This window comes from Balaenoptera musculus, chromosome 9 (assembly GCF_009873245.2).
Source record: "Balaenoptera musculus isolate JJ_BM4_2016_0621 chromosome 9, mBalMus1.pri.v3, whole genome shotgun sequence".
NCBI classification, from domain to species: Eukaryota; Metazoa; Chordata; class Mammalia; order Artiodactyla; family Balaenopteridae; genus Balaenoptera; species Balaenoptera musculus.
In genome coordinates this window covers 70,537,857-70,564,010 of record NC_045793.1, presented here as the reverse complement: position 1 = coordinate 70,564,010, position 26,154 = coordinate 70,537,857, and the positions used below count along the sequence as shown (strand labels likewise).

Sequence of the window (26,154 nt, the reverse complement as noted above, 5' to 3'; positions counted from 1 at the left end):
GACCCTGCTCTCAAGGAGTTTACATTCCAGGGGCCTAATACAATCTGCTCTGACACTCCAAATACTTTAGTACACTTTCATGGTAAGCATTGCCAGCGAAGACAGTACTAAATAAGGGCATGATACGCTTCAGGCCTGGAATTTTTCAACTCTGGCTGTACTTCTGTGCAAAGGCCATTAGGTGTGCAATCTTACACAAGTTACTTAAACATTTTAACCTTATTTCCGCCTCTGTAAAAGGGGAACAGTAATAGCTGGGTTCTCCTGGAGATTAAATGAGATAATGTGTGCCGACTATTCAGCAATTATTAGTATTATCGCTTTGGCTCCATGGTTCCAAAAAAACGTGCCTGCTCATTAGAATCACCTGGGGATATCTTTAAAATCTCAGGCCACACACCAGGCCAATTAAACCCAATCTGTGAGGGTGGGACATAGGCGTCAGCATTTTCTGAGCTCTCCAGGTGTTTCCAATTTGCAGGCAAATTTGGGAACGGCTGCAGTTTGGCTTACTGATATTTCATAATAACATTTGCCCATCCACCTGTCTTTACCCGAGATGGAACCAGGATGCCTCATGAGCGAATGAAAGCCAGATAGCTAAGGTGCACATTTCTCTGTCCCATCTCGTGGCTCGCATCCAAATCTCTTCAAATCTCTTCAAGGGGAGAGGGATGGGAGGGAGTCCTGACCGCTACTGCCTGCGCACAGCTGTTAAGGTTTAAGGAGACCCTTAGGCATATAGGGAGGGCTGACACTTCCACCTGCGGCTGCTGGGCCTGCCAGAGGAGAAGCCGAGAGCCGGGAAATCCAGCCCTTCCGGGGCGCTGGGCTCGGGACAGAGGCCGAAGACGCGCCCGGAGGGAAGACCGGCAGCTGGATCGTCCCCTGGGGCCGTACAACGGCCTGGCCCGCGCGGCTCCGGTGGACGCTGTCTGTGTGCGCGCTTTGCCCTCGCCCGCCCTCCCCGCTGCGACCCCAGCCTAGGGCCGGAGCAGAGCCCAGGCGCAGTGGCCCGGGGCGAGCAGGGCCCGCCCCGCCGCCCGCCGCCATGGAGTCATGGCTGCCTGGCAGCTCTGGGCCCGCGGAAGTCGGGCCTCGCCTGCGCGGCTTGCGCGGCGCCGACCTGGCGGCCTCGGCCTGCTTGCTGAGCGGGGCCGGGGCCGAAGCCGGGTGCAGCGCGCCGGCCGTGGCGGCCGTTTTGCCGGCGGGGGGGAGCGGGGAGAGGATGGGCGTCCCCACCCCGAAGCAGTTCTGCCCCATCCTGGAGAGGCCGCTCATCAGCTACACCCTGCAGGCCCTGGAGAGGTAATGCGGCGCCAAGCGCGCCTTGCGGTCCCCGGCCCCCTGCTCCCAGCCCTCACGCCCAGGGCAGCCCGCGCGCGGCACCTGCTCCAGTAGCTGTGCTCGCGCTGACACCCGCTCTCGGCGGACCGCGGGGTCGGACTCCACCCGCTCGGTCATTCCAGTTCGGGCTCCATTCCCGCTAGCCCTTCACGGAAGGGGAGCTCTGGCCCTTTAACAGACGGGCGCGGAGCCCGAGGCTGCCCCGCGGAGCCCGGGGCTGCCCCGCGGAGCCCTTTACTGCTCCAGCCGCCGGCCTGTGGAGCTGCCCTCAAGACTGACTGGGTTAGCGCGGGGGACGTTTAGTTCTAACCCCGGGGCCTGTGGGGACTAATGGGAAGCTGGTTTAGGAGTCTCCCTGTCCCTGTCTCATATTCTCTCTCACGCTTACTCTTCACTCTCAGCGGCTGTCTCCGCGCATGCGTGGGTGATGAGTTGCAAATTAGGTTAAAATCTAGTTGCAAACTAGATTTTACTTGCAAATATAGTTTTATGGGCCTTTGGTCATTCTTTTTATCAACTAGTAACAAATATTAACTGAGTATGTGATATGAGACGTACTGTGCTAAATACTAGGTACTGAAGGTGGACCGAGAAGCAGGATTTAATCCAAACCTTTCGATGGTGGAAACGGATTTAAGGGCGCTAACTACATGCTGTATCTTCGAAAACGGACTAGCTGGGGAAATGGAGGGAAAAGGAGTGGGATAAGGAAGACCAGGGGAGTAGTAGTGAGGATCGAAGGAGGTGAAAAGGAAGGGTACGTTATTTTAGCTCGTTTTTAGCCGTGTGTAATGTGGAGCATGGGGTGAGGCTGGAGGGATGGGAAGCGGGGCGGGGGGGGGGCGAGTACAAAGGTCCACATAGGTGTTGCTATGGTGTTTAAACTTATAGAAGCCAGTGTGGAGCTGTGGGAATATGTTTTCACGTGGATTGACATGAACCGTTTGCTTTAGGAGGCTTTAATGAAGACGAAGCTAATGAGGTTCTAGTCAAAGGACAGTAGCATGTTATCCAGAAAACAGACCCCTACTTCCCACGCTTTCACACACCCCAGAAGCCAAAGGCCCCCAGTTGCTTTGCATATGGTAATTTTTCCAAATGACACTATTGAGAAAGTAAGTGGAAGTGTGAAGACCCATAATCACCTTTGATTCGTGGCTGGTGGTTACATGTGAAACTCATACAAACATTGAAAGAGTTCCAGGTGCTTCTTTCGCTTCTGTAGTTTTCCATTTCTCTGAGTAGTTGATTCATGCTCCTCCAATATTCCAGTGTCATAGATATTGTGACAACGTAGCTCATTTATGCAGGTAATATTAGGGGACACAATAGAGCTCGGCCAGCAGGATCTTTATCTATTAAGCATTTAGATGTAAGGGAGTGCAGACGTTTCTACGTTGAATTTTCCTTCGTATGGAAAAAACCCCCACAAAACTTCTGTATTTGCAGTTTTGCCTCTTCTGAGGCAGCAGGAGATAGGTGGATATTAAAAAATATCGATTTTAAAGTACAAGAATGTTCTGGAAAGGCCTTGTTGATGTAAAATAAGATGGAACACTTATATTTTTACTTAATTTGATCACAGCAGTAATAAAATCCTAATAGCAATAGTAACTAATCAAAACCTCCATTTTGAAATACTTCCGGGATCATTCTTTGTAAGCTATTACAATGCCTGAAGAATTTATGGAATATGGTTATTTTGGAGTATGTCTGAGAAAATCCTTGGAAACCTTGCATCACAGGGGTGTATCTATGGGTGCTTCTTAGCCATTTGCCAAATGAAAGCCCTTCTATTGGTAAAAGATGAGCTCCGTAGACTGCTGATAGTTTTCCTAGAGTGTGGTGCTAAAAGGCCTAGGTCATTTCATCCCGAAAGATAAATTATGGAAGTTCCTGGCTTTTGGAACTGAGAGTCAATGTAAAGAACTAATGAGGATTCAGAAGGAGGTTACCCTGGAAGTTTGGCCCCAAAATGGGATAGGGAAATGCAAAAAAAATGACTAGTTTGGTTTTCAGTTAATGCCATGTAAACATTTATTTCTACTCATTGACTTACCTATCCAAAGCAAGTAAAAATGTATAGCCATACAGTCTGTTTTAACAGGCTCAAGGAAGCAGAAACGTAAGCCTTTAGGTAGAAGAGCTGTGAAGGAAGCAAGTTGATTGAAGTCATAGAACCTTGGAAAGACTCAGCAGTTAAAAGTACTAATTAAGGTAGGGTAGACAGAGAACAATTGTCTACAGCTGGAAAGGCAACTGGTTGAAACCTTCAAAAAAAAACAGACTCCCAGAACCCTGTCAGAACACTGGAGGCTTAGCCTCAGGCTCAGAACCAGCACAGCCAATGGCAGAGTGAAGAGCTCTATGGCCATAGAGAAATTAAGAGCCAGATTCTCATTTTCCAATGAGATCCTTAGCACTTAAGGTAGACTCAAGGAAGTACTTTACTTTTCAAACATGCTACACATTAAAGCACCTGTCTTTGCATAACTGAGAAGTTGGAGGAGACATTGAGAGGTTTGTCTTGTGAATTGTCTGGGACTTCGTATTGTTTTTCTGCTTCAGTTGAAATTGGAAAAATACGCATTTTTCTAGTTTAGCCACGTTTTACTTGTGTGCCATTGAAATTTCTTAAACTAATTATCAGATGAAATGAGATTTAAAAGAATCTCTGAACCCTCAAATCTTAAACATGTTGGCTAAAGGCTTTCATTGGACCAATGGAGGCTCAAAGTCCATCTGAACTAGTTGTGTGTGTGTATATATTACAATTAGCTTTTATATGTGTAGAAGAATATATATGTTTATATGTTCACAAAGTATATTGAGATTATGCAACTTGTTCAGATCTGTGCATTACAGGCATTATACTAAAAGGATCAAGTGTAACTAATTTGTAGGTTGTAGTAAGAACAAAGGTCTTCAGAAGTTGACTAAAAACATTTCTAGGAGTTTTAACGTTTCATTTTGGCCTTTTAGGGGGAATTAAAATATAAATTGAACCACAGATTATAACTTGAAGAGAACTTTGATTTTTCTTATTTTGTTAACAAGGAACTGAGGTCAAGGGTATTAATCCTTTTCATAACGATTTATGACCTGAGTTTGCAAAAGGAAGCGTTGCTTTAAGAAATCATGTGGCAGTGGTATTATTGGCAGGGGCCTAAAGCTCTGCCAGTTCAGTTGTAAAATCTACTCACAGTCGATCAACTGATATCTAAGTTTTACTGGTTAAAAAAAAAATGTATTCCCAGGTCTGAAATAGGAAGTAAAAATTCCTGCTGGCAGTCTAATTTCTGGCTTCAAATATCTAGGGAAAGAAAGTGTTATTAAGGAGAGCTAGTTAACCTGGAATAGCTAAATAGACTCAAATGACAACTACAATGAAAGCAAGTCAGAGAGGCAAACTTTGGCCATGCTTATTCAGACTCCTGGTGGCTGTGGACTAGGTGGGAATTTCTCTGACAATAGATTTGCACGAAGTCAGGCACAGCCCTCTCCATAGCTCATGAGGCTTCTTGAGTTCTCGAGGACACTGCTTAAGACGTTTCTTGATAAGGTTTCATGCTCATCAAAACCTGTTATTATAAATTGGCTTCCCATAGAAATCTTTTATAGGAAGAAAATACGCTGTTGCGTTGATAAAGAACTTTGCGGACGTTGTGATAGTAATGTGTATCGTTGTATATTAATACGTTGGCATTCAAATTCATGTTTCAGAGCCTTTTTAGTTTGGTTAATGTGAGTTAGTCTCCTCGAGTCTGATAAATTCAGATGAAAAATTCATTTTGTCAGTTTGTATGTTCTGGAAACCATGGATTTTGTGATTGAGACTGGGTGGCTTTCTTATTACTTGGAAAAATCGATGAAAGTCCATTTTTAGTAACTGTTAAAGACTCCATGGTGTTTTTCAGTGGATTAACTTCTGGTTTATTTGATCTTCTGAAAGTTTTCTTTTAATATTTTTGGTGTACTTAAAAAAATTGTTCTGTCCTACTGTGTTTCTGAAAACCACTGCAAATTCTGTTAGAACAAGAGAATAGAAAGCATAAATGTTAATCCAAATGAGCAATATTAATTGCTTGAATTAAGCTGAAAGTAGGAATAGAGTAGGGAAGACAGGAGAAATATTTAGAAGATAGGAATTGGCAATTTTTAGTGATTAATTGTACTAAGGATTCAGAAAGATGAATTTAGGATGCTTTTGAGTGATTGCTCAGATATATGAATTTGACTTAAACATTTTGTCTGGATGCTTCATTAATAAAAGGGTTAAGTCTGAGTCAAGGGAAGGAAGAGGCCTGTATTGTAGAAGAAATAGAGTGGGACTGTGTTTTGCACAGGTCAGATGATTGGAGATTTCAGTTCCCATTGCCCCGCCTGTGGCTACTGTGAGACAAGAGAGAAGGCCAGGACGGGTAGTCTGGGCTTGACCAGTGGAAGCCTTCATGGGCCATATTAAAGAGGCTTGACATTGTCAAGGCAGTCAGGAGCCAGCCCCTTCACACCAATTCGGTATTTTCCTTCTAAAATATCAGGGTGTTTATGGAGAAGGAGGAATCTATAAATTATGGCCACAGTACAATCCCGAGGCCTAATTTCCATGACAACTGTCATGTCAGTGAGCCACAGCTGTCACTGTCCCTTGGGGCCAAACTTCTGCAGCCTGGGTGAGAGCACTTAAGGACTGTTAGCAGGGCCTGATTTTCCCATCTGTTTTTATTTATTTATTTTAAATATTTATTTATTTGGCTGCGCTGGATCTGTAGTTGCGGCGTGCGGGATCTAGTTCCCTGACCAGGGATCGAACCCCGGGCCCCCTGCATTGGGAGTGTGGAGTCTTAACCGCTGGACCACCAGGGAAGTCCCTCCATCTGTTTTTTAAAAGCATTTGTTTAAATCTACTTTCAACTGATCTTGTTGAACTGTCTGAGCACAATATACCTGTAAGTAATATTTATTTTTAAAATATAATACACATATTAATAGAAATATATTATATTTAAATATAATAAATCTTAAAATATTCTGGGAGAAGATTACATCTGAGATACTTTATTTTTTCCTCAAAATGTCGGTAGGTGTAATGGAGCTTGAGGTTAGGTTTGTATTTGCCTATGGAATGTGCTAGGGAGGAAATACTCAGAACTTGATAAAATCCAGCTACAGGGGGTTCAGTGTGGACTTGCCTTCAGCTAAGGAGGTCGACCAAATTCATTTATTCAGCAAATATTTGTTCACTAGGCACTGTGTGAGGTACTTAAGGCCTTTCTTAGTGCCATGATTCTACATATTAAATTTTAATACTGTAAAAGGCTTTTAATTCTATAACTAGAAAAGTATGTGACTAAATCCTTCAAAACACAAACAGTACTTATAAAGGCTTGCAAGTGCAGGATGTATGCTTGGTTGCTGAACAAAATAGCATAACAAGCCCATTATCTCTTGAGAGTTGTGTAAAACAGCTTTCCGAACTTTTTTATTGTGACCTGTTATAAGAATTAGATTTTGCTCTTGACTCAGTGACACATACTTAACTACATCCAACATATTTGAAAGAGAATTTCATGAAAACAATCTGTCCTTACTACTTGCTATGCATTCGAATTTTACTATTGTATTAATTTCTATTGACTCAAAACTGTTAGTCTTAACTTACAAAATTGATTTGATGATACTCTAATGGGTCCTGAAATCTGCAGTTTGAGAAACACTTGTTTAAAACATTTTTCTATTTAGAGCCTCATAAAATTGTTTCAGATAGTCTTAGGCCGCGAGTATATCTGTCTAATCTATATCTACTTTTTTGGACTGCTTTCTGTTTGATGGAACATAGGTAATCATTTTATAGATATTTTAAGGCATTCCAGTAAAATTGGGATTGACCTTTGAAAGTTCATTAACTCAGATGTTTGAATGACTACTGTCAAGCAATGTCCTATCTTTCTCCCTCTTTATTATTCTATATTTTAACATTTAATTTCATGTAACTTTTGGTCAAAAAAGCAACATGTCTTTAAAAGTTGCTTTTAGCTTATTTTTCTGATAGAATAGACTATGGAAAGTAAAAGGTGATAGATTAGGGCACAGGTTAAGCTCTTGCCTTAGAAAAAAGTCCTGTCCACTGATATAGTTGAACATGTACTTAAAACTTCTCTATTTAAAAAAAAGCAAACAGTGTGATGTCCTATTAATAAACTAAATAGATTTGATTACTTTTAAACTTTTCTATAAACTCAAGAGCACGTTTTATTCCTAATTGCTTAAGCTTCCTCTTACCTATTCATGGATTCACTTAACAGATACTTCTTTTATTTATTTATTTATGGCTGTGTTGGGTCTTCGTTTCTGTGCGAGGGCTTTCTCTAGTTGCGGCAAGTGGGGACCACTCTTCATCGCGGTGCGCGGGTCTCTCATTATCGCGGCCTCTCTTGTGGCGGAGCACAGGCTCCAGACGCGCAGGCTCAGTAGTTGTGGCTCACGGGCCTAGTTGCTCCGCGGCATGTGGGATCTTCCCAGACCAGGGCTCGAACCCGTGTCCCCTGCATTGGCAGGCAGATTCTCAACCAGTGCACCACCAGGGAAGCCCTAACAGATACTTCTTGATACATAGTCTGTGAGGTCAAGAATTCTGCCGGTCTTTGTTATTGGATCACCAGTGACTAGTATAATGTCTGGCAAATGACAGATGCTTACTGGATGTTTTCTGAATGACTAAATGAACACATGAATGAAGGAATACTTACTTATGCTTAAACTGTAAGAAATAAACTTGACCATTTTTTGGCCACAAATGCAGCATTATTGTTCAAAATAAATGAATTGCTGGGGACAAGACGATCCAGATGTGATTTTTTTTTTTCTCTCATGGATTTTATGACCTCTCAGTGTTAGTGCTTCTACAGAGGTTTATAGTGTGAGCTCCAAAGTCAGACTGGAGTATACCCAGGTCCCTTCATTTCCTAGCTGTATAATCATGGGCAGGTCACTGCCTCTGTGCCATCTGTGAAATGGAGATAATAGTGATTTCTTTCGGAGCCGATGTGATTATTAAGTGAAATATTACAGACACATGCTCCAAACAGTACATGGCACTTAGCCAACAATTAATACATCTTAGTTGCTATTGCTACTATTAATATTACTGAAAGCTTAGTATGTGCCAAGCCCTGGGATATAGTCTTTGCTTCCTGTGAGTTGGCAGCCTAGTGAGGGAGATAAAAATGAAACAGTATGATGCTTGATAAGACTTCCTAGCGATAAGAGTACTCTGGGAGCTGAGAGCAGAGATGCCGCACCCAGAATGTCAAGGAAAACTTCCTGGAGGAGGCCACATCTGAACTGACAGCTGAGGAACAGTAGGACTCAGCCTGGAGTGGGTGGGGGTGGAGGAACGATGAGGATGGGGGATAATGTTGAGAGGCAGAGAAAGCAGCATAAGCGGAGACGTGGATGTGAGACAATGTGGTGGTCAGAGAAAGAGGGGAGTGGCAGAGACCAAGTGGTGCAGGGAGAAGGCTGAGATCAGGTCTTGAAGTGTCCTGCTCAAGAGCCAGCAGGGGATGGCCTAAGGTTTACACTTGAGAGAAGTCATCTAGAAGTGGTAAGAGTGGATTGTGCTGATTAAGTGAGAAGGAGGAGACGAGCTAAGAGGCTATTGCAGAAATAATGGGAGAGATGGCTGCCTGGGTCACAGCTGTGCCAGTGGAGACAGAACCTTGGGAAACCTTACATCTAGGGGGCACTGAGGAACTGTCACTTGCTAAGGACTTGGTTAAGCACAGTATAAGTTTTAAACCATGTAAACAGAGTAAGTTCTAGCAGTGTTAAATTTGCAATGATAGAAGTGGGGGATGGATGGATTACAAAGCAAAGAGCAACCTACACTTAGTCATATTCCAGAATCCTCCTTATTGCCTGTTCACATAACTACATATTTTCTGGTCTGGTATTCTGTGAGTGGTGTTGCTTTGCTTTGCTTGCAATTAACATTCCCCCAAGGTGTCTGACAAAACATAAGTAATCCCAGTCATCCTTGGAGCCTTAGAATCTACAAATCAGAGTAAAGAGTCAAACTCATCGAAACAAAACAATCAACAAACAATATTGCATAGGGACGGCGTTTTCATTGATTTTCATTCTCTCTTCAGGTTGATGAGGAGAGCTTTCTGTTTTCATAATCCTTGAAACTATGCTATGTTGTAAGATCCTGGTAGATGAGACAGACCAAAATCATTTATTGATAAAACAAATAATTATCGAGTACCTACTAGGCGTAAAGCAATGGGCAAAACTGATATTGTCCTTGCTATCATGGAGCCTACCTTCTAGAAGATGGAATGTTGTATTTTGATGAAAAATGGTCAAAATATTTTTTTCAAGTATTTTTTGGCATCAGATGGCAGTATAGGAAGATAAAGTACGATGTATTTGTGTATCAGGTCCTTCTGATGTTTCCCATATGAGACAGTATAGAGTGTGAGGACTGCATGAGTTAAAACATGACTAATGCTGAAGATTTGGCTAACATCGATTAACTTACTATTTCATATTAATTGATAAATTATTTATTTTGCCAGTTTTTCTTACTGACTCAGGAGGATTATTACGTCTAACTCAGGAAGGTTACCATCTCTTAAATCTCATCCACAAGCACCATCTGATAGACAGGCTGCCATCATTGTCTTGCTTGGACTTCAGCAGCAGCTTCCTACCTGGTCTGTCTGCATGCTTTCTCTTCCCAATCTATTCTCCATCTTGCACCAGAGTAAAGTTTATGCTCTTAAATTAGAAGTTGCCGTCACTCCTGTGAACATTTGCATGGAACTAAGTGGCTTAAAGCAACATAAATACATTCTTAAACTTTTCAATGTCAGAAGTCAAAAAATCAGTTTCACTAGGCTAAAATAAAGGTGTTAGCAGTGCTGTGTTCCTTTTGGAGGCTCTTGGGACAATCCATTTACTTGCCAGATGGCAATCCATTTACTCTCTCAGGTTCTGGAGGTCACCTGCATTCTGGGACTTATGGTCCTGTGTCATAATGAGTGCTGCACTTGTTACCACATCTTCTCCCTCGACTCACTTGCTTTTCTTTCACTGTTAAGGACTCTTGTGATTATATTGGACCCACCCAGATAGCCCAGGATGATCTCCAACTCAAGATCCTTAACTTAATTACATATAGAAAATTCTTTTGATAGGTAGGGTTACATATTCACAGGTTTTGGGAATTAGGTGATGGACATCATTTGGGGGTTACTATTCTGCCTACCACAGTTCCCATTATGTCATTGAACAGCATAGAATACTGGGGGAGGTGAGTATTAATTTGAGTGTAAATGTCCTGCATAAACCTTTTCTCTGGATTCCTATTTTTTAAGATTAAAGACTAGAACCCCTAATAAGGCTTTGGAGGTCTCCATGGCCTAGCCCAGCCCATCTCTTGTCTGGTTCTCCAGCCTCTTCATGGGCTCTTCTCCGTGCTTAAAGAACTCCCCTCCATTTCTTCCTAGTTTCTCAGAACCTTGCTACGGCCTCTGCTTAAACCATCCCTCTCTCTCCCCCTCCAAATCCTTTTGCCTATTTTTCTGTCTCTTGCCACTTGAAGAGGAAACTCTGCTTCCTTAGGGAGCATCATCTTGGCCTTCTCTGTGCTGGTCAAATATTGTGCTGCATGCAATCCTGGAGCCTGGACCTCTCCTTCACAAAACTTTATTGCAGCTTGCAATTGTTGGTGTTCTTTGTTTTATCTGTAAGCTATGTGAAAGCAGTAACTATTTCCATTGTATACTCAATTCTGATCATTTATTCAGTGCTCAATAAATATTTGTTAGAAGAATGGACTTAAAATGAAAGGATAGTGTGCCCTGAAGTTTTGGTTGTGTGCATCAGTGTAGTGCTGTCGTAGCCACAGGCAGAATGGGGTTTTGGGTTATAGGAAGGGTTTGTTCAATAGCAGAAGGTAGGAGATGGTTAATTATTGAGTGAAGCAACCCAGTGTTTTTCATTTATTGATAGTTAATTTCATTATTCGGTAATTTTCAGACCCTTCTTTCATCTCTTTAAAAGTGAGTACAAGACTTAACTGTCTAGCATGAACATGTAGGATCTCAGAGGCTAAGAATGCCATTAAATTTTAAAGTGGCCTTTAATCAGAGTTGATATCATGGGCCAGAGGCAGTTTTCCTGGCTTGGGCCCGTCAGCTGTGGAACTTTGAGTGTATAATCACGTTAGCCTCTGTTAACACTGGTCTTCAAGAGAATTCTGCCCAACTTTACTGCAGCCCCTGCCACTCAGCGCTGTGGACTGTTAGCATTTGTATGTCAGTAGGCCTTTAAGAAAGTGTTTCAGAACAGAGAAGAATTGCTTTGCCTTGTATCTGACTCAGCAGATGAATTCCTTTAATTTTATATTTCATTAAAATATGAGTTTTCTCTTTTATTTGAGCCTGATTTATACTTATACAAACTTAATTAGCATAGTTTCCCTATTTAAGCTAAAACATTTCACCTCGATGTAGGCAAAGTTTAGTTCAGCTATCCAGCTTTGTTGCCAAATCAATGGACTTCTTGAAAGAGACACAACTTGTGGAATTCAAAAGTGCTTTGAGTTGTTCCTATTTAATGGAGAGAATTATTTGGGGAAAAAAAGCAATTTAAAAGCATAATCTTTAATTTTTTCTCTCAGTCTACTGATGAATATGCTAATTATTTAAATTTAACTTAAGAAATCTGTGATACATATCTATACCTAATCTATGTTTTGCAGTATGGGTACTTTCACACTATGTATTGAAAAATACTACTTATATTTATATTCATGTTTCTGTAGTATGAAAAATTCAAATTCTTAATCAACCCCTTTACTAGACCTGATTAAAAATGCATAACATTGACTTAGTTAATAGCTTTCCGTTTTTATTTTTTTGTTCCTGCCTTTTTTAAAAAAAATTAATTAATTAATTTATGGCTGTGTTGGGTCTTCGTTTCTGTGCGAGGGCTTTCTCCAGTTGTGGCAAGCGGGGGCCACTCTTCATCGTGGCGCGCGGGCCTCTCACTATCGCGGCCTCTCTTGTTGCGGAGCACAAGCTCCAGACGCGCAGGCTCAGTAATTGTGGCGCACGGGCCCAGCTGCTCCGCGGCATGTGGGATCCTCCCAGACCAGGGCTCGAACCCGTGTCCCCTGCATTGGCAGGCACACTCTCAACCACTGCGCCACCAGGGAAGCCCCCACTTTCAGTTTTTAATGTCCCTATGAAGATGTATTAGTAGTAATTAGTAACTCAGTTTTGTTACTAGCTTAACTTTAGTTGTTTAAGAATCAATTGATAACGAAATGTGTGCATACTTTCCTTATAGAGTATCTTGGATAAAGGACATTGTTGTGGCAGTCACTGGAGAGAACATGGAAGCAATGAAGTGTATTATTCAGAGGTACCAGCATAAAGGCATCTCTCTGGTTGAATCCGGAGTGACCCGCCACAGGTCAATTTTCAATGGATTAAAAGCACTGGCGGAGGATCAGCCCAACCGTAGACTCTCAAAGCCGGAAGTAGTGATTATCCATGATGCTGTGAGACCATTTGTTGAGGAAGATGTCCTCCTTAAACTTGTCACAGCTGCTAAGGAACATGGGGTAAGTATTGAAATACTTCTGAGAACGGATAAAAGGGGCAAACGCTATAGCACATATTCATTTGCTGGATTTTGATGGAATTATATTCAATATTTAAATGTCAAGTTAATTAAAATGGGCAAGATGACATAAGACGTTATGCTAATTTGTTTTAGGAAGTTTATATTATTATAGATCGTGAGACTGTTCTGGAATTTCTTTTGCTAGGTAGTCATTTATCATAATGTAATATGGGCTATTTGGAGAAGAATGCAATAATGTCATTAGAGTATGGATATGAATGGATGGACCTTAGCTGCATATTTAATTTCATTCCTGTACCTAAAAATGCCTAAGAGGGACTTCCCTGACATTCCAGTGGTTGGGACTCCATGCTTCCAATTCAGGGGGTGCAGGTTCGATCCCTGGTCGGGGAACTAGGATCCCACATGCCGCGGCATGACAAAAAAGGAAAAGAAAGCCTAAGAATCTTGTAAGAGTCTAGGAGTTATGTGATTTAAAGCAAAAAAAAAAAAAAAAACCAAACAAACCTGGCTCATTTCACCCAATTTTTGTTTTAATTTTTTAGAAGTGGTTTATTTTTTAGCACAAACAGCCAGGCAAGAATTTCACACTCCTTAAAGTGAATAATCTTAGGATGACAGAATTCTTTCTGTGTTCACTTCTATTTCACCAAAATAAACACAGGATAGCAAAAGATCTATTGTAATCTTTGGAACATATTTGCTTTTTAAAATTACTGAGTAAAATCCTGTAAATGACATAATAGATACTAAACTTAAGTTTGCAGTCTAAATTTGAGACTTAGTGAAAATAATGGCCCAGACTTAGTATAGTATAATAGAAATAGGCTGTGGAATTGGACAGATTGAGACCCAATTCTGTTTTTCTAATTATTAGTAGTATAATATGTTCAACTTTCTCAACTTCTTTGAGGTTATTTTCCTCTTAAAAATATAGATGCTAACTTGTAAGGCTGCTTTTAGGATTGGAAATTGTATATATGTTAACTACATAGTAAAGTGCTAAGTATTTAAAGTGGTATTACTGTAAGAATAATTATAATATCTCAGATAATATGTTCCTTCAAAGATTGTAGACCAATGGAAGGAGTCATCTAAGGCTTCCTAGCCATCTGGGTGGTCAGGAAGTTATAAAATACTCAACTGGGAAAGATAGTCTGATTTCTCTTTAGTTATCTATATGTATTTGGATTTTCATTTTCAGGAAATTTCTCCTAATTCCATCTCTCTACAACATGAATTTCTTTTACATTTAGACCTATGTAAGAATTCCACAGGTAAAATGAAACATTTTTCTTATCTTTAATATAACTTCTAAGTGGTATTTTGATGTAGTGAAAATTGTGGCTCAGGAACATTAGTGACCACAAAACTTTCTCACGGCTCCAGTGTTTTTTGTGACCTCTTCCTCTTTTCCAGGCTCCTAGATTGTGGAAGAGACAATGTGGCCAGGTGCAAGGGTGATGAGGAGGAATAAAAGAAGAAAGGATTTATAACTTTTAAGAATTTGAGTAAAGCTTTACAAGTTTGAAAGTTCTTAGGGAAGACTATATAATTTGGGAAGTTAGAAAGTCTAAGGCATACCATAGTACAAATAAATTATGGCTCTTTGCCTATGTTACCTTTTGGGAAAATAGCACTTACAACTCATTGTGAAAATCAAACATTTGGGTTTTTTGAGTATTCAGAGAATTTCTAAGATTGTTTATGAAGTGATTCTTTTGGTAGTATGTCTGAAAGGCAAAAGATTAATTTGCACCAATTAATATGCTGAGAATATCATTTAACAGGTGACTGATAAAACATGTATAGCAGTTTGGTCATTTTTTGTTAGTTGCATATTTGTCAGAATTGCTTTTAGACTCTAATTTTCTTAAGTTGTTAATCAGAATATAATTTGTAAGGTTCGATCTCATTATGCCTTCTAAATAAAACAAATTATGTTTTAATTAAATCTGAAACTTTCCAAATACATTGAAAAGCTGGTTTAAAGCAAAATCTTTACAACTAATTTAAGAAAACTTCAGAAATTTGGTGTCTAAGAAATACTGCCTTGTTTTTGATGATGTTAAGGGATAATTTTCATAAGTGTAAAATCATTATTAGTTTCATGCAGTTATAAGGAGCATGTTAAGGAGTTTATTGCCCTCATTAATGAGGGAACCAGACAGATGTTACAATTGAGAGGAGGACAAATTTGTATGGAATAAAGGAATGTTGAAATTAATTCACAAATAGACAAAACTTTTTTTCCCCACGGGACGAGGGGTGCCAGTTGAACCTTCACTGGGCAGAATCTATTGGCAAGTTTATAGGCAAGAATGATTTTCCATTTACTATCAGTTATCTATAATTTATGAGAGTTGTAAAAGAGCTCAAGGGCAATGAAAAGCTGGTTTCTGCTAATCAGGAAGGGTTTGCTCTAAACAATAGTTTTCAACTGGGGACACTTATTTTGCTTATTCTCATTTCCTTAGAATGTTGAGGATAGTGACCCAGTAGCCTCAGGAAATTCAGGCACTACTTTCTGCCACCTCTCCTACCCTGTTCTAAATTTTAATCCTAAAAACAAAAACACAACTAATTGAGATGTACTACTAGTAGTTGAAGTTCTTGAATTGGTGGGAAGTATTGGCATCATTTTAACCTCAGGTCAAATTGCAGAAAACTGGTCTGAATTACTTTCTATAAAGAAAGTAGTGAAGATTTTTGCTTAGAGCTACCAGACAGTTGTTTGCCTGGGATACCTTTGAACTCATTCTCCTTTGTTATTTTAAATTGTGTTTTATAGACTCTCAACTGATTGTCCTGTTTTCTTACCTCTTAGTTTTCAAACCCTACCCAAAAAGGTCCCTTTCAGATAAATCATTTCCTGAATAAATGAGACACTGTGACAGCCCCCTGGTGGGTATGCAGGCTTAAGATAACGTTGATATTTTAACTTACATTACATTTTGGTTAACAAATCCAAATTAATGATGATGTACTACTTCAAGAGACTAAGATGCCCCAAAATTAAGGCTGACATTAGGTTGTCTGCATATAGGGGCTCAAAAGTGTTGCCAGGACCCCAGTTCTTTTCTCTGTGTATGCTCCGTTCTTGGGTTCCACAGAGGCAAGATGACTTCAGTAGGGCAGCTTTTATCATTTCTTTTACTTTTGCTTCTCATTTATTTTTTTACTTTTATTTCTTATTTCTTTTACTTTTGGTAGGGTTGGTCAGAGTATGAAATTCTAAGTGTACAGTTATTTTTTCCCTAGTACCTTGAAAATATATTATGCCATTGTCTCCTGACTTTAATATACCTTTGAGAAGTCTGCTAACCAGTCTAATTGTATCACTTGAAAGTAATCTGCCTTTTCTGTCTGGTTGCATGTAAGAATTTTTCAGGTTTTGTGCAGTGTCTCTGGTATTTCAATACATGAATCTTTTTTCCCTTGCTTTGGATTTTTTGTCCTTTATGAATTTTATGGTTTTTAAAAATCAATTCTAAAAAATCCTAAGCGATTATCTTATTGAATAGTGACCTTGTCCCATTTCCCAACAGACAGCTTTTTTTCTTCTTTATCCATATGCATCTATATATGATAAACCTTATCCTGTCCTCATGTCTCAACTTTAATATTTTCTGCTTGTTCTCGTGGACTGCCTCACGTGTAATTTCAGTTTTCTGTTTCATTCTTCAGTTCTAATCTTTTGCTTAAGAAGTTTTACAATTGTAATAATTATCAATTTCTAGGAGTTCTGTTTGGTCCATTTCAAATGTGACTGGTCTTTTTCTATTTTGCTTTTCTGTTTTGTCTTTCAGTATTTAAACATTTTATACATTGTAGCTAATAGTAATTCTTGGTAGTTTAATTCTCCAGCTCTTCAATTCTGTTCACTTTTGCTCGTGAGGATTGGTGTCCTCCTTTGCAATTTGGATTGTAAGCCCATGTTTGGCAGGACTCGATCAACAGGAATCCTCTGGGCATGGGATGAAGGTATGTTTCTGAAACATGAATTTGTGTTCCCTCTGCCAGGGATCCCAAGGGCTTTTCCAACCTGCAGCAACTTTTGTCAGTTCTCGGGTTGAAGTTTTGTAGATCCTATGGTGGTGTTAAAACAAATTTCAAACACACGTATAAAGTATAGATGATCATTACCACTTCTCAGGGAAGACTACTCCCACCCCCAGCTCACCCTCCTGCCCACCCCGCCCCAAATCCCAAGCCAGGACAGACAATTTTGCTTTGTCTTTCCTCGCTGAGGGCACCTTTTTCTAGTCTACTCTTTAAACGAGTATATAGCTTCTCATGGATCTTTGAGGGCTACAGTTCTAACCAACCAAGTAGCACAGGCTCAAGATCTAATTCCTCATTCCTTCTCATTTGTTAAAACTAAAGCCTCTTGTTAACCCAAAGGTCTCTGCCATCTTACTTCCTTGGTTTCTGGCTATCATGTTAGTTCTAGGGAGTTTTCTTGAGAGTCATACTTATAAAGTTCTTTTTTAAAAAGGCACTTGTAAAAGTTACTTTTAAAAGCTGTTTATGAATTCTTCTGCATTTAAAAAAATTGTAATAGGTTTTTCCAAGGTATGTGGTCTGCCATATTGCCAAAATAGGAGTCCTTTACAAGTATGAAGTACTTGTATATTTCTGCATAATTATAAGTCAAGAGATGTAGTTACAAGGACATTGTTATAAGGGATATGTTGGAAGGGTAGAATAAGTTGGAGCACTGAAAAATAAAGATGTAGGGAGAATCCTTTTTAGAAGGACTAATAAGCTATTGCATATATTCTAAGAACTGCCAGTAAAGTCTCATTTTCAGTTCATGCTATCAGTAGAGCAACCTCCTAAAGACTTGCTCCTGAGGGAAGACGTTTAGTTTAGTTACTTGCATATGTTTCTTTCCTGAGCTCTCTGTTTTTGCATCTCTAATGATGTTTTATCGTCTCCTCCCTAATCAACTTCTTACAGTAACAGGTTATATTTATTGCTTCTGCTTCTTCATCTCCAATTTATTGCTCAATGCATTGCAATCAATCTGGCCTCTTTCCCCTCTGACTATTCTGCCTAAAAATCACCTGTAACTTTCCAATTCCCAATTAAATACATTTTTAGTCTTTTGTATAACAAGGAGTTTGGCTTTTGTCCCTGGTTCCTTGCAGGGAGAGTAAATCCTTGAAATTTGTCAAGGGTCTTCGTTTTTCATGAGCCCATTGGATCTCATTTGAGCTTACGCTAGTAAGATAAGATGACTCAGGATAGGGGCTGGTTACCAGCAAGACCAATGGACCTTTGAACCAGCTGGATTTTTGGGGTGAGAGGAATGGTGCTGGAGACTGAACTCAGTCACATGCTCAATGGTTTAATTAATCATGCTTACGAAGTGAAATCCCAATAAACTCTGGACACTGAAGCACAGTGAGGAGCTACTTGGTTGGTGAACAACGAGATGCTGAAAACATGCTGCTCCCTGATTGTTTGGGCACCATAGAAGCTCTGTGTTCTGGTCTCCCCCAGATCTCACCCCATGTGTCTCTTCATTTATTTATCTAGTTTGATTTGTATTCTTTGTCATAAATATGTAATGTAAGTAATCATAATCATATAATCATAATGTGATAAGCATTTTTCCTGAGCTCTGAGTCATTCTAGTGAATTACTGAACTTGAATAGAGGTTGTGGGAACCTCTTGAATTTGGAGTCAGTTGGTCAGAAGTGTCGGTGGCCTGGGGAACCCCGCTTCTCTCTGGTGTCTGAAGTAATGGCAGTCTGGTTATGAACCATGGGTTTATGCTAACTCCAGGTGGCTGACATCAGAATTGAGTTTTAGAGTACACCAGTGTGTATAGAATGCCTTAAATTTGATAGTGTTAACTAGCTCTTCCTTGGAACTCTTGCCCCTACCTTGGCTTCTGTGACTTTATTCATTCCTCTTACTTTTTTGACCACTCAGTTTTCAGATACTTCTTCCCATCCTTTAAATAAGGTTCCTTTAACTTTTATTACCACCAAACAAAGTATTTCTGAGCAATCTAAATCATGCCCACAATACTTAATATTGTTTAAATCTACATACAATAAAACGCACTTTTGGGGAATGTACAATCTGAGTGTTTACACCTGTAAAGATTCTTGTAATCACCACCACAGGTAGGACACAGAACTGTTCTAACACTCTGAAGAATTTCCTCCTGTTGCCCTTAGTATTCAGACCCTTGTTCCTCTAACCCCTGTCAACACTGATGTGTTCTCTGTTCCTGTATTTTTGTCTTTTCCAGAATCCATAAATTGAATCATACAACATGTAACTTTTTAAGACTATTATTTCACTGGGTAAAACACATTTGTATGCACCTATTTTAACTCCCACTGACACACTGTTCCAAATCTCTCTCATTCTCAGGCTTCTCACTTCTGAATTCCAGACCTGCTGTGTTCAACTTCCAGCTAGATAGAACCACTTAAATTTGCCTTTTTCAGTGTCTCTGGAATCATGTGCAGATTGCAATTCATTAATCCTGCCTGATATCTTTCCTTGAATTTCATCCATAAGTAAGAGGGAGCCACTGATTTTTGAGGAGGGAATAATAAGACTTGAATTCTACAAAGATGACTGTCTGCCTTGTTTGGTAGGTTGACTAAAGGGAGAGTTTCAGGGAAGTGAAATTTGTTTGGGATCTACAGTAATGGTGCAGCTGAGTGATGATGAATCCTATTTAAGCCAAATGAAATGGAGAGGGAAGTAGATGGTACTAAAATGTTCAGGGCACTGGACTGCCTGGACTTGACTAACGTTGTGATATATGAGCCATAGGAAATAAGGGACGTGTATCTTGTGTGCTTTTCATTTTTCTGTTCCCTGAGATAGTCCTCATCTCTTCTCTCTAAATCCCTGTGTTCCTGCCCTCCCCACCCTTGCCTTCAAGTTTCTGTGAAATTAGGGTTTAGGCACTGACTTTTTGCTTGCCACATCTTTGCAGACCTATTTATGGAAATGGCATTTGCCTAAGGATTATGATGGCCTGGGACCTTTTCTGCACTGGTTCATGATTTATCTTATCTTTTCTCATAAAACAAGGTCTCCTATACTTCCTGTATTGGATTTTTGCAATATGTAAAACAGGGACTTTTTTTTTTTTTTTTAAAGTAGATGAATTGTAGCCCCTAAAGTCTTTTTTTTTTTAAATTAATTTATTTTTAAAATTTATTTATGGCTGTGTTGGGTCTTCGTTTCTGTGCAAGGGCTTTCTCTAGTTGTGGCAAGCGGGGGCCACTCTTCATCGCGGTGCGCGGGCCTCTCACTATCGCGGCCTCTCTTGTTGCGGAGCACAGGCTCCAGACGTGCAGGCTCAGTAATTGTGGCTCACAGGCCCAGTTGTTCCGTGGCATGTGGGATCTTCCCAGACCAGGGCTCGAACCCGTGTCCCCTGCATTAGCAGGCAGATTCTCAACCACTGCGCCACCAGGGAAGCCCCAAAACAGGGACTTTTTGTATCTGAAAGCAGGCTCCAGCACTTTGTTTCTTCCTATATTTGAGTATCGACCTGGAACAAGGTTTCTCAACGTTGGCACGATAGACCTTTTGGGTAAGATCATTCTTTATTCTTGTGGGGGGGGGGCTATCCCATGTGCTATAGCATAGTTAGCAGCATTAGTTTTTGTTGGAAAATTGTTAATCTGAAGAGAAACAGTGGAATTTATATAATGAGAAATTTTGACATGGGGTGTGTGTGGGATCTCTTAGGACTGTGCAGCATGACTATTTAGCAATGATGAACAACACTTTGGAAATTCTGCTGAAGTTAATGTGTATGTATGCATCAAGAATATACTTTCACTACCCAGTTTTATAACTTTATGCAATGTATTCTGGACTGTTTATTTTTTATTTTTAAATTTTTATTTCATATTGGAATATAGTTGATTTACAATGTTGTGTTAGTTTCAGGTGTATAGCAAAGTGATTCAGTTATATGTATACATATATCTGTTTTTCAGATTCTTTTCCCATATAGGTTATTACAGAGTAGTGAGTAGAGTTCCCTATGCTATACAGTAGGTCCTTGTTGATTATCTATTTTATATACAATAGTGTGTATATGTTAATCCAACCTCATAGTTTATCCCTCCCCCTGCCGACTTTTCCCCTTTGGTAACCATAAGTTTGTTTTCTGTTTCTGTTTTGTAAATAAGCTCATTTGTATCATTTTTTTAGATTCCACATATAAGTGATATCACATATTTGTCTTTCTCTGTCTGACTTCGCTTAGTATGATAATCTCTAGGTCCGTCCATGTTGCTGCAAATGGCATTATTTCATTCTTTTTTATGGCTGAGTAATATTCCATTGTATATGTGTACCACATCTTCTTTATCCATTCATCTGTCGATGGACGTTTAAGTTGCTTCCATGTCTTCGCTATTGTAAATAGTGCTGCAAAGAACATTGGGGTGCGTGTATCTTTTCGAATTATGGTTTTCTCCGGATATATGCCCAGAAGTGGGATTGCTGGATTATATGGTAGCTCTGTTTTCGTTTTTTAAGGAACCTCTACACTGTTCTCCATAGTGGTACAACCATAGGTGTGTGGGTTTATTTCTGGGCTTTCTATCCTGTTCCATTGATCTATTATTTCTGTTTTTGTGCCAGTACCATACTGTTGTGATTATTGTAGCTTTTTAGTTTAGTCTGAAGTAGCTAATTCCTCCAGCTCTGTCCTTCTTTCTCATGATTGCTTTGGCTATTCAGAGTCTTTTGTGTTTCCATACAAATTTTAAGATTATTTTGTTCTAGATCTGCAAAAAATCCCATTGGTAATTTGATAGGGATTGCATTGAATCTGTAGATTGCTTTGAGTAGCATAGTAATTTTGACAACATTGATTCTTCCAATCCAAGAACATGGCATATCTTTCCATCTCTTTGTGACATCTTTGATTTCTTTCATCAGTATCTTACAGTTTTCAGAGTGAGCTCATCAATGAATTCAGTAAAGTTTCAGGATACAAAATTAATACACAGAAATCTATTGCATTTCTATACACTAACAACGAAAGATCAGAAAGAGAAATTAAGGAAACAATTCCATTTACCACTGCATCAAAAAGAATAAAATACCTAGGAATGGATTGCTTTAAAATAGAGATGAAAAAAAATCACTTAACAGATATTTGACTCTGTATTTGGAAATTTGACATAAAGTAGAATTGACCATGGCTAGTAATCACTTGATCTCTGGGTGGTTGTGATCATGATGATCCACACTGAAGGTCAGAGTTCAGTCCTGGGTGGGGGTCAGGTAATAAGCTCTCCTGGGCCAAATGGATCCTTTATTATCTACTCAAGAGAAAGTTTGGTATTGATTTAAGTCCTATGTCTGAAGAATGAGTGAGTTCTGGAAGAAAACAGTGAGTTCTGATTATTTCTTGGGAAATGTTGACAAAGGTTTAAATTAAGACCAGGGCAGGTGGTGAACTACTTATTCCCTGACTGCCATGGTCTGAGGTGAAACTTGATCTGTTTCTGATGCTAGAGAAGCTGCTATGTGAAAGGCTTTTGTTTTGCTTGATTACCTGAAACTATCTGCCCTTGCAAATCTGTTCAATTAATTACTTTAAAATGAAGTTTGAAAGGGTAGATTAAGGAAAGATGAGTATACCTAGGAATTAAAGTTTAGTACATATCCAAGTTTATCTCTGATCATATTAGGTTTCAGATAAATGGTATTACTCTAATTCTCCAGAATTAAAGTTTAGTGTACAGTGGGGACTCCTTATGCCTTTGTGCTGCATATTCAGGTTTAGGGATAGTTTGTAGTGATAGCACAGTTTGGACAGGTTTTTCTAAAACCTATATTTCTATACTGAATAAACTATAGATTCTTTCCTCATAAAAGGAGATGGGAAGTATTCTACTATAAAAATGTGAAATAGTCAAAATCTCATAATTGGCAATGATTAGCTTTGAAGATGTTATTCTGTAAACATTTATTAAGTAGTCTCTGAATAAAGATAACTCAGCTAACTGAAATTGTAATTACCTAGTCAGAGGATTTCTGTTGTAGAGTGTCATAATTAGCTTGAATGCAGATGCCTGAGGAGGGATGCATGTTAGTACCTGCTGTGTTGATGGATGATAAGCATTGTTCAATTTTGCTTTTAAAAGTAAACAGGAGAGGTGGGGTTCTTTATTCGTATTGTATGATTTGTATCTATGACGTTTTCCATGCATTGATATGTGGAAATATTTGATAGATTAGCCTGAGAGGCACGTAATCACTGTGGTGCTGAGCTGTTAAGCTTCCAATCAGAGCTCATTATGCTAATTCCCATGGAAACAGTGTGTTTGATAACTTGGGAATTACATTTTATAAGACAAACTTCTCAGATAGCTGTATTTTAGAGGCAACTCACTTTGTCCATACTTGGACAGCAGAGGTATTTTCACTTGTGACTCTTTTCTTCAGCTTTTTGTGTAGTGAGACTTAGGAAGCTGGTCTTAGGTGGCTTAGGAAGCCACCTTGTGCTTTCAATTGTCTTTATGTTGTGTTACTTTCCAACTGATGTTTTAGCTTCCATAGGAAAGAACCTAGTAATTTCTGCAATATACTAATCCTACCATAATGACATCTCAAAAATGAATGATCTCTGCTCTTGAAGTTAGTTTTCAGTAATCAAAATGAGGGTCCATAAATACACATCTTAGAAATTCTCTTTTTAAAAATACCAAAAACAGGCAAAGAACTTCGGACACTTGCAGATCTACCACATGGTATAATAAATAGAACATTACTGGTCACTGTGAAACTGTCCCTGCCTTGATCTTGTTTACTCCTCCCAGATGGATAAACATTATTTTGAACTTTGTTTACTTGCCCTTTTCTTCAGTTTTGTAGCGTGTATCCCTAAAGAACATACTTGTTAGATTTTATTTTTTTGTTGAGGTATAATTCACACGTTCATATGATTTTTAACTGTTTTGTATATATATTTTTTGCCCAGTGTGTTGGGGGAAATGTATTCACATTAATCTGTGTATCTATAATGCATTCATGATCACTGCTTCATATGTCACAATTTATCTGTTTACAGTTAGTGGACATTTATTTTTAGTTTATGCTAATATGAACATTGCTAGCATGAACAGTGCTACTCATGTCTTCTGGTGCACATGTGCAAGGATTTCTCTAGTCAAGATGTGTGCATGTTACCAGCCTTACCAGATGATGCTGAATTATTTTCTAAATTTGTATCAGTTTACAGTCACCAATAGTGTATTAACAACAGTTTGTTGCCCCACATTCTCACCATCCCTTGACACTGTTAGACTTATTTTTTTCTAATCCAGATAGTGGAAAGTGCTTTCTCTTTGTGGTTTAAATTGGCATCTTATAAGTAGGTTGGGTATTCTTCATGTGTTTATGGGCTCTATGTGTTCTCATTGAATTGCACATGTAAATCTTTTGCCCCCGTTTCTAGTTCTCAAATAACCACTGGTTTGTTGGGGTTATTCTGGAAACGAATACTTTGCAAAGTATATGCTTTGTAACTATTACCTCCCTTTTAAAAATTTCTTTTTAAATACTGTTTTGTGATGAGCAAGCATTTTTATTTCAATATAGCCAAAATGACTAATGTCTTTATGGCTCTTGATTTGTGTGGGATCTGAGAGAGTGAATATGGGTGCCTTGGGTTCAGATTGTGTCAGTAGAAACAATGAAAAGTGGGCAGATTTGGGATATTTTGAAGCTGATGTTTTGCTGATGGTTTGGATAAGAAATATGAGATGAGGAGAAATCAATGACCTTCAATGTTTTTGGTAAGAATGACTAAAAGAATAGAGTAGACGTTTATGTAGATGGGAACATCTGTAGAGGAGCCAGTTAGGGGTGTGTGGTATAGGTGAAACCAGAACTTGGATTTTTATAGTCCGGTTGTGTGTTTTGATCTGAATGGAGATGTTAAATAGGTATTTGGATGTACAACTCCAGATTTAAGGAGAAATATCTGGGCTGGATTTATAAATTTGCAAAGTCTCGTATAAGATGGTATTTGAAACTGTGGGACTTGAAGAGGTCACCTACGGAATGAATGTAGCTAGGGAAGTCTGAGGTCTGAGTTCTGGAAATGCTTTCCATTTAGAAGGAGGATATAAGGATCTAGGATTTAAAGTGTGAGAAGATGAGAGAGTTTGCTTGGTGATAATGGTTTCTGAAAACCAAGTGAACAAATGTCCTCAAGAAGATAAAGAGCTATCCATTGGATTTAGCAATGTGAGGGTCATTGTGAGCTTGAAAAATTTATTTTGTGGAGTTGTGGAGATAAAATCCTAATAAAAGTAGACTACAGAGCACATGGGAGGAGAGAAAAATTACAGATAAGGAATAGTATAGTATGGACAGTTGTTTGAAAGAGCCTTATTTTAAACTGGTACTAACTGGCAGATGTATGATCAATGGAAGACTGATATAATGATGGGAGATGTCACAAAATGCATGTACTCTAATGGAGACAATTCAGTAAAAGAACACAAAATTGAGGCAGGACAGAATACTATTGCTATAGAGACCTACAGGAGAAGGAATGGATGCCAGTAAGTATGTGGAGATGTTGGATCTTAGAAAAGAGGTAGGAAATTTTTTGTAGTTCTTAGAATGTTTTGCACTTACTGAGTATATTTAAATATATTGCACTTCTGTTAAATATATTGCTAAGTATTCTTTTTGAAGTTACTATAAATGAATTACTTTTGGATTGTTCCTTGCAAATATATAGAAATACAGTTAACTTTTATATATTAATCTTGTCCTCTGCATTCTTGCTAAACTAGTTTATTAGTTCTAATAGTATTTTTAGTGGATTCATTAGAATTATCTATGTATAAGATTGTGTCATCTGCAAGTGAAGATAGTTTACTTTTCTTGGATGCCTTTATTAGATGTTCCTGCATAACTGCCCTGACGAGAACTTCCAGTACTTTTATTAAAAGTGGCAACAGTGGACATCCTTGTTCCTGATGTTGAAGGGAAAACATTAAGTCATCACACCATTAAGTATGATGTCAGCTGTGGATTTTTTTGTAGATGCCCTTGATCAGATTGAGCAAGTTCTCTTCTGTTAGTTTGTTGCATGCTTTTTTCATGAAGAAGTGTTGGAT

At 39.1% G+C, this 26,154-nt stretch overlaps 1 protein-coding gene across 4 annotated transcripts in view; it reads left to right on the top strand.

Annotated features, from left to right (window-relative positions):
• The first annotated feature begins 682 nt into the window (after positions 1–682).
• Positions 683–26,154, top strand: part of CRPPA (CDP-L-ribitol pyrophosphorylase A) — a 391,837-nt gene continuing 366,365 nt past the window's right edge. For all 4 annotated transcript variants that reach the window (XM_036863587.1, XM_036863588.1, XM_036863589.1 and 1 more), the window contains exons 1-2: positions 683–1,308; positions 12,709–12,985. In XM_036863587.1, the coding sequence (XP_036719482.1) occupies positions 1,052–1,308; positions 12,709–12,985 (534 nt within the window). In that variant the 5' untranslated portion in view covers positions 683–1,051. The remainder of the gene's footprint in view (positions 1,309–12,708; positions 12,986–26,154) is intronic.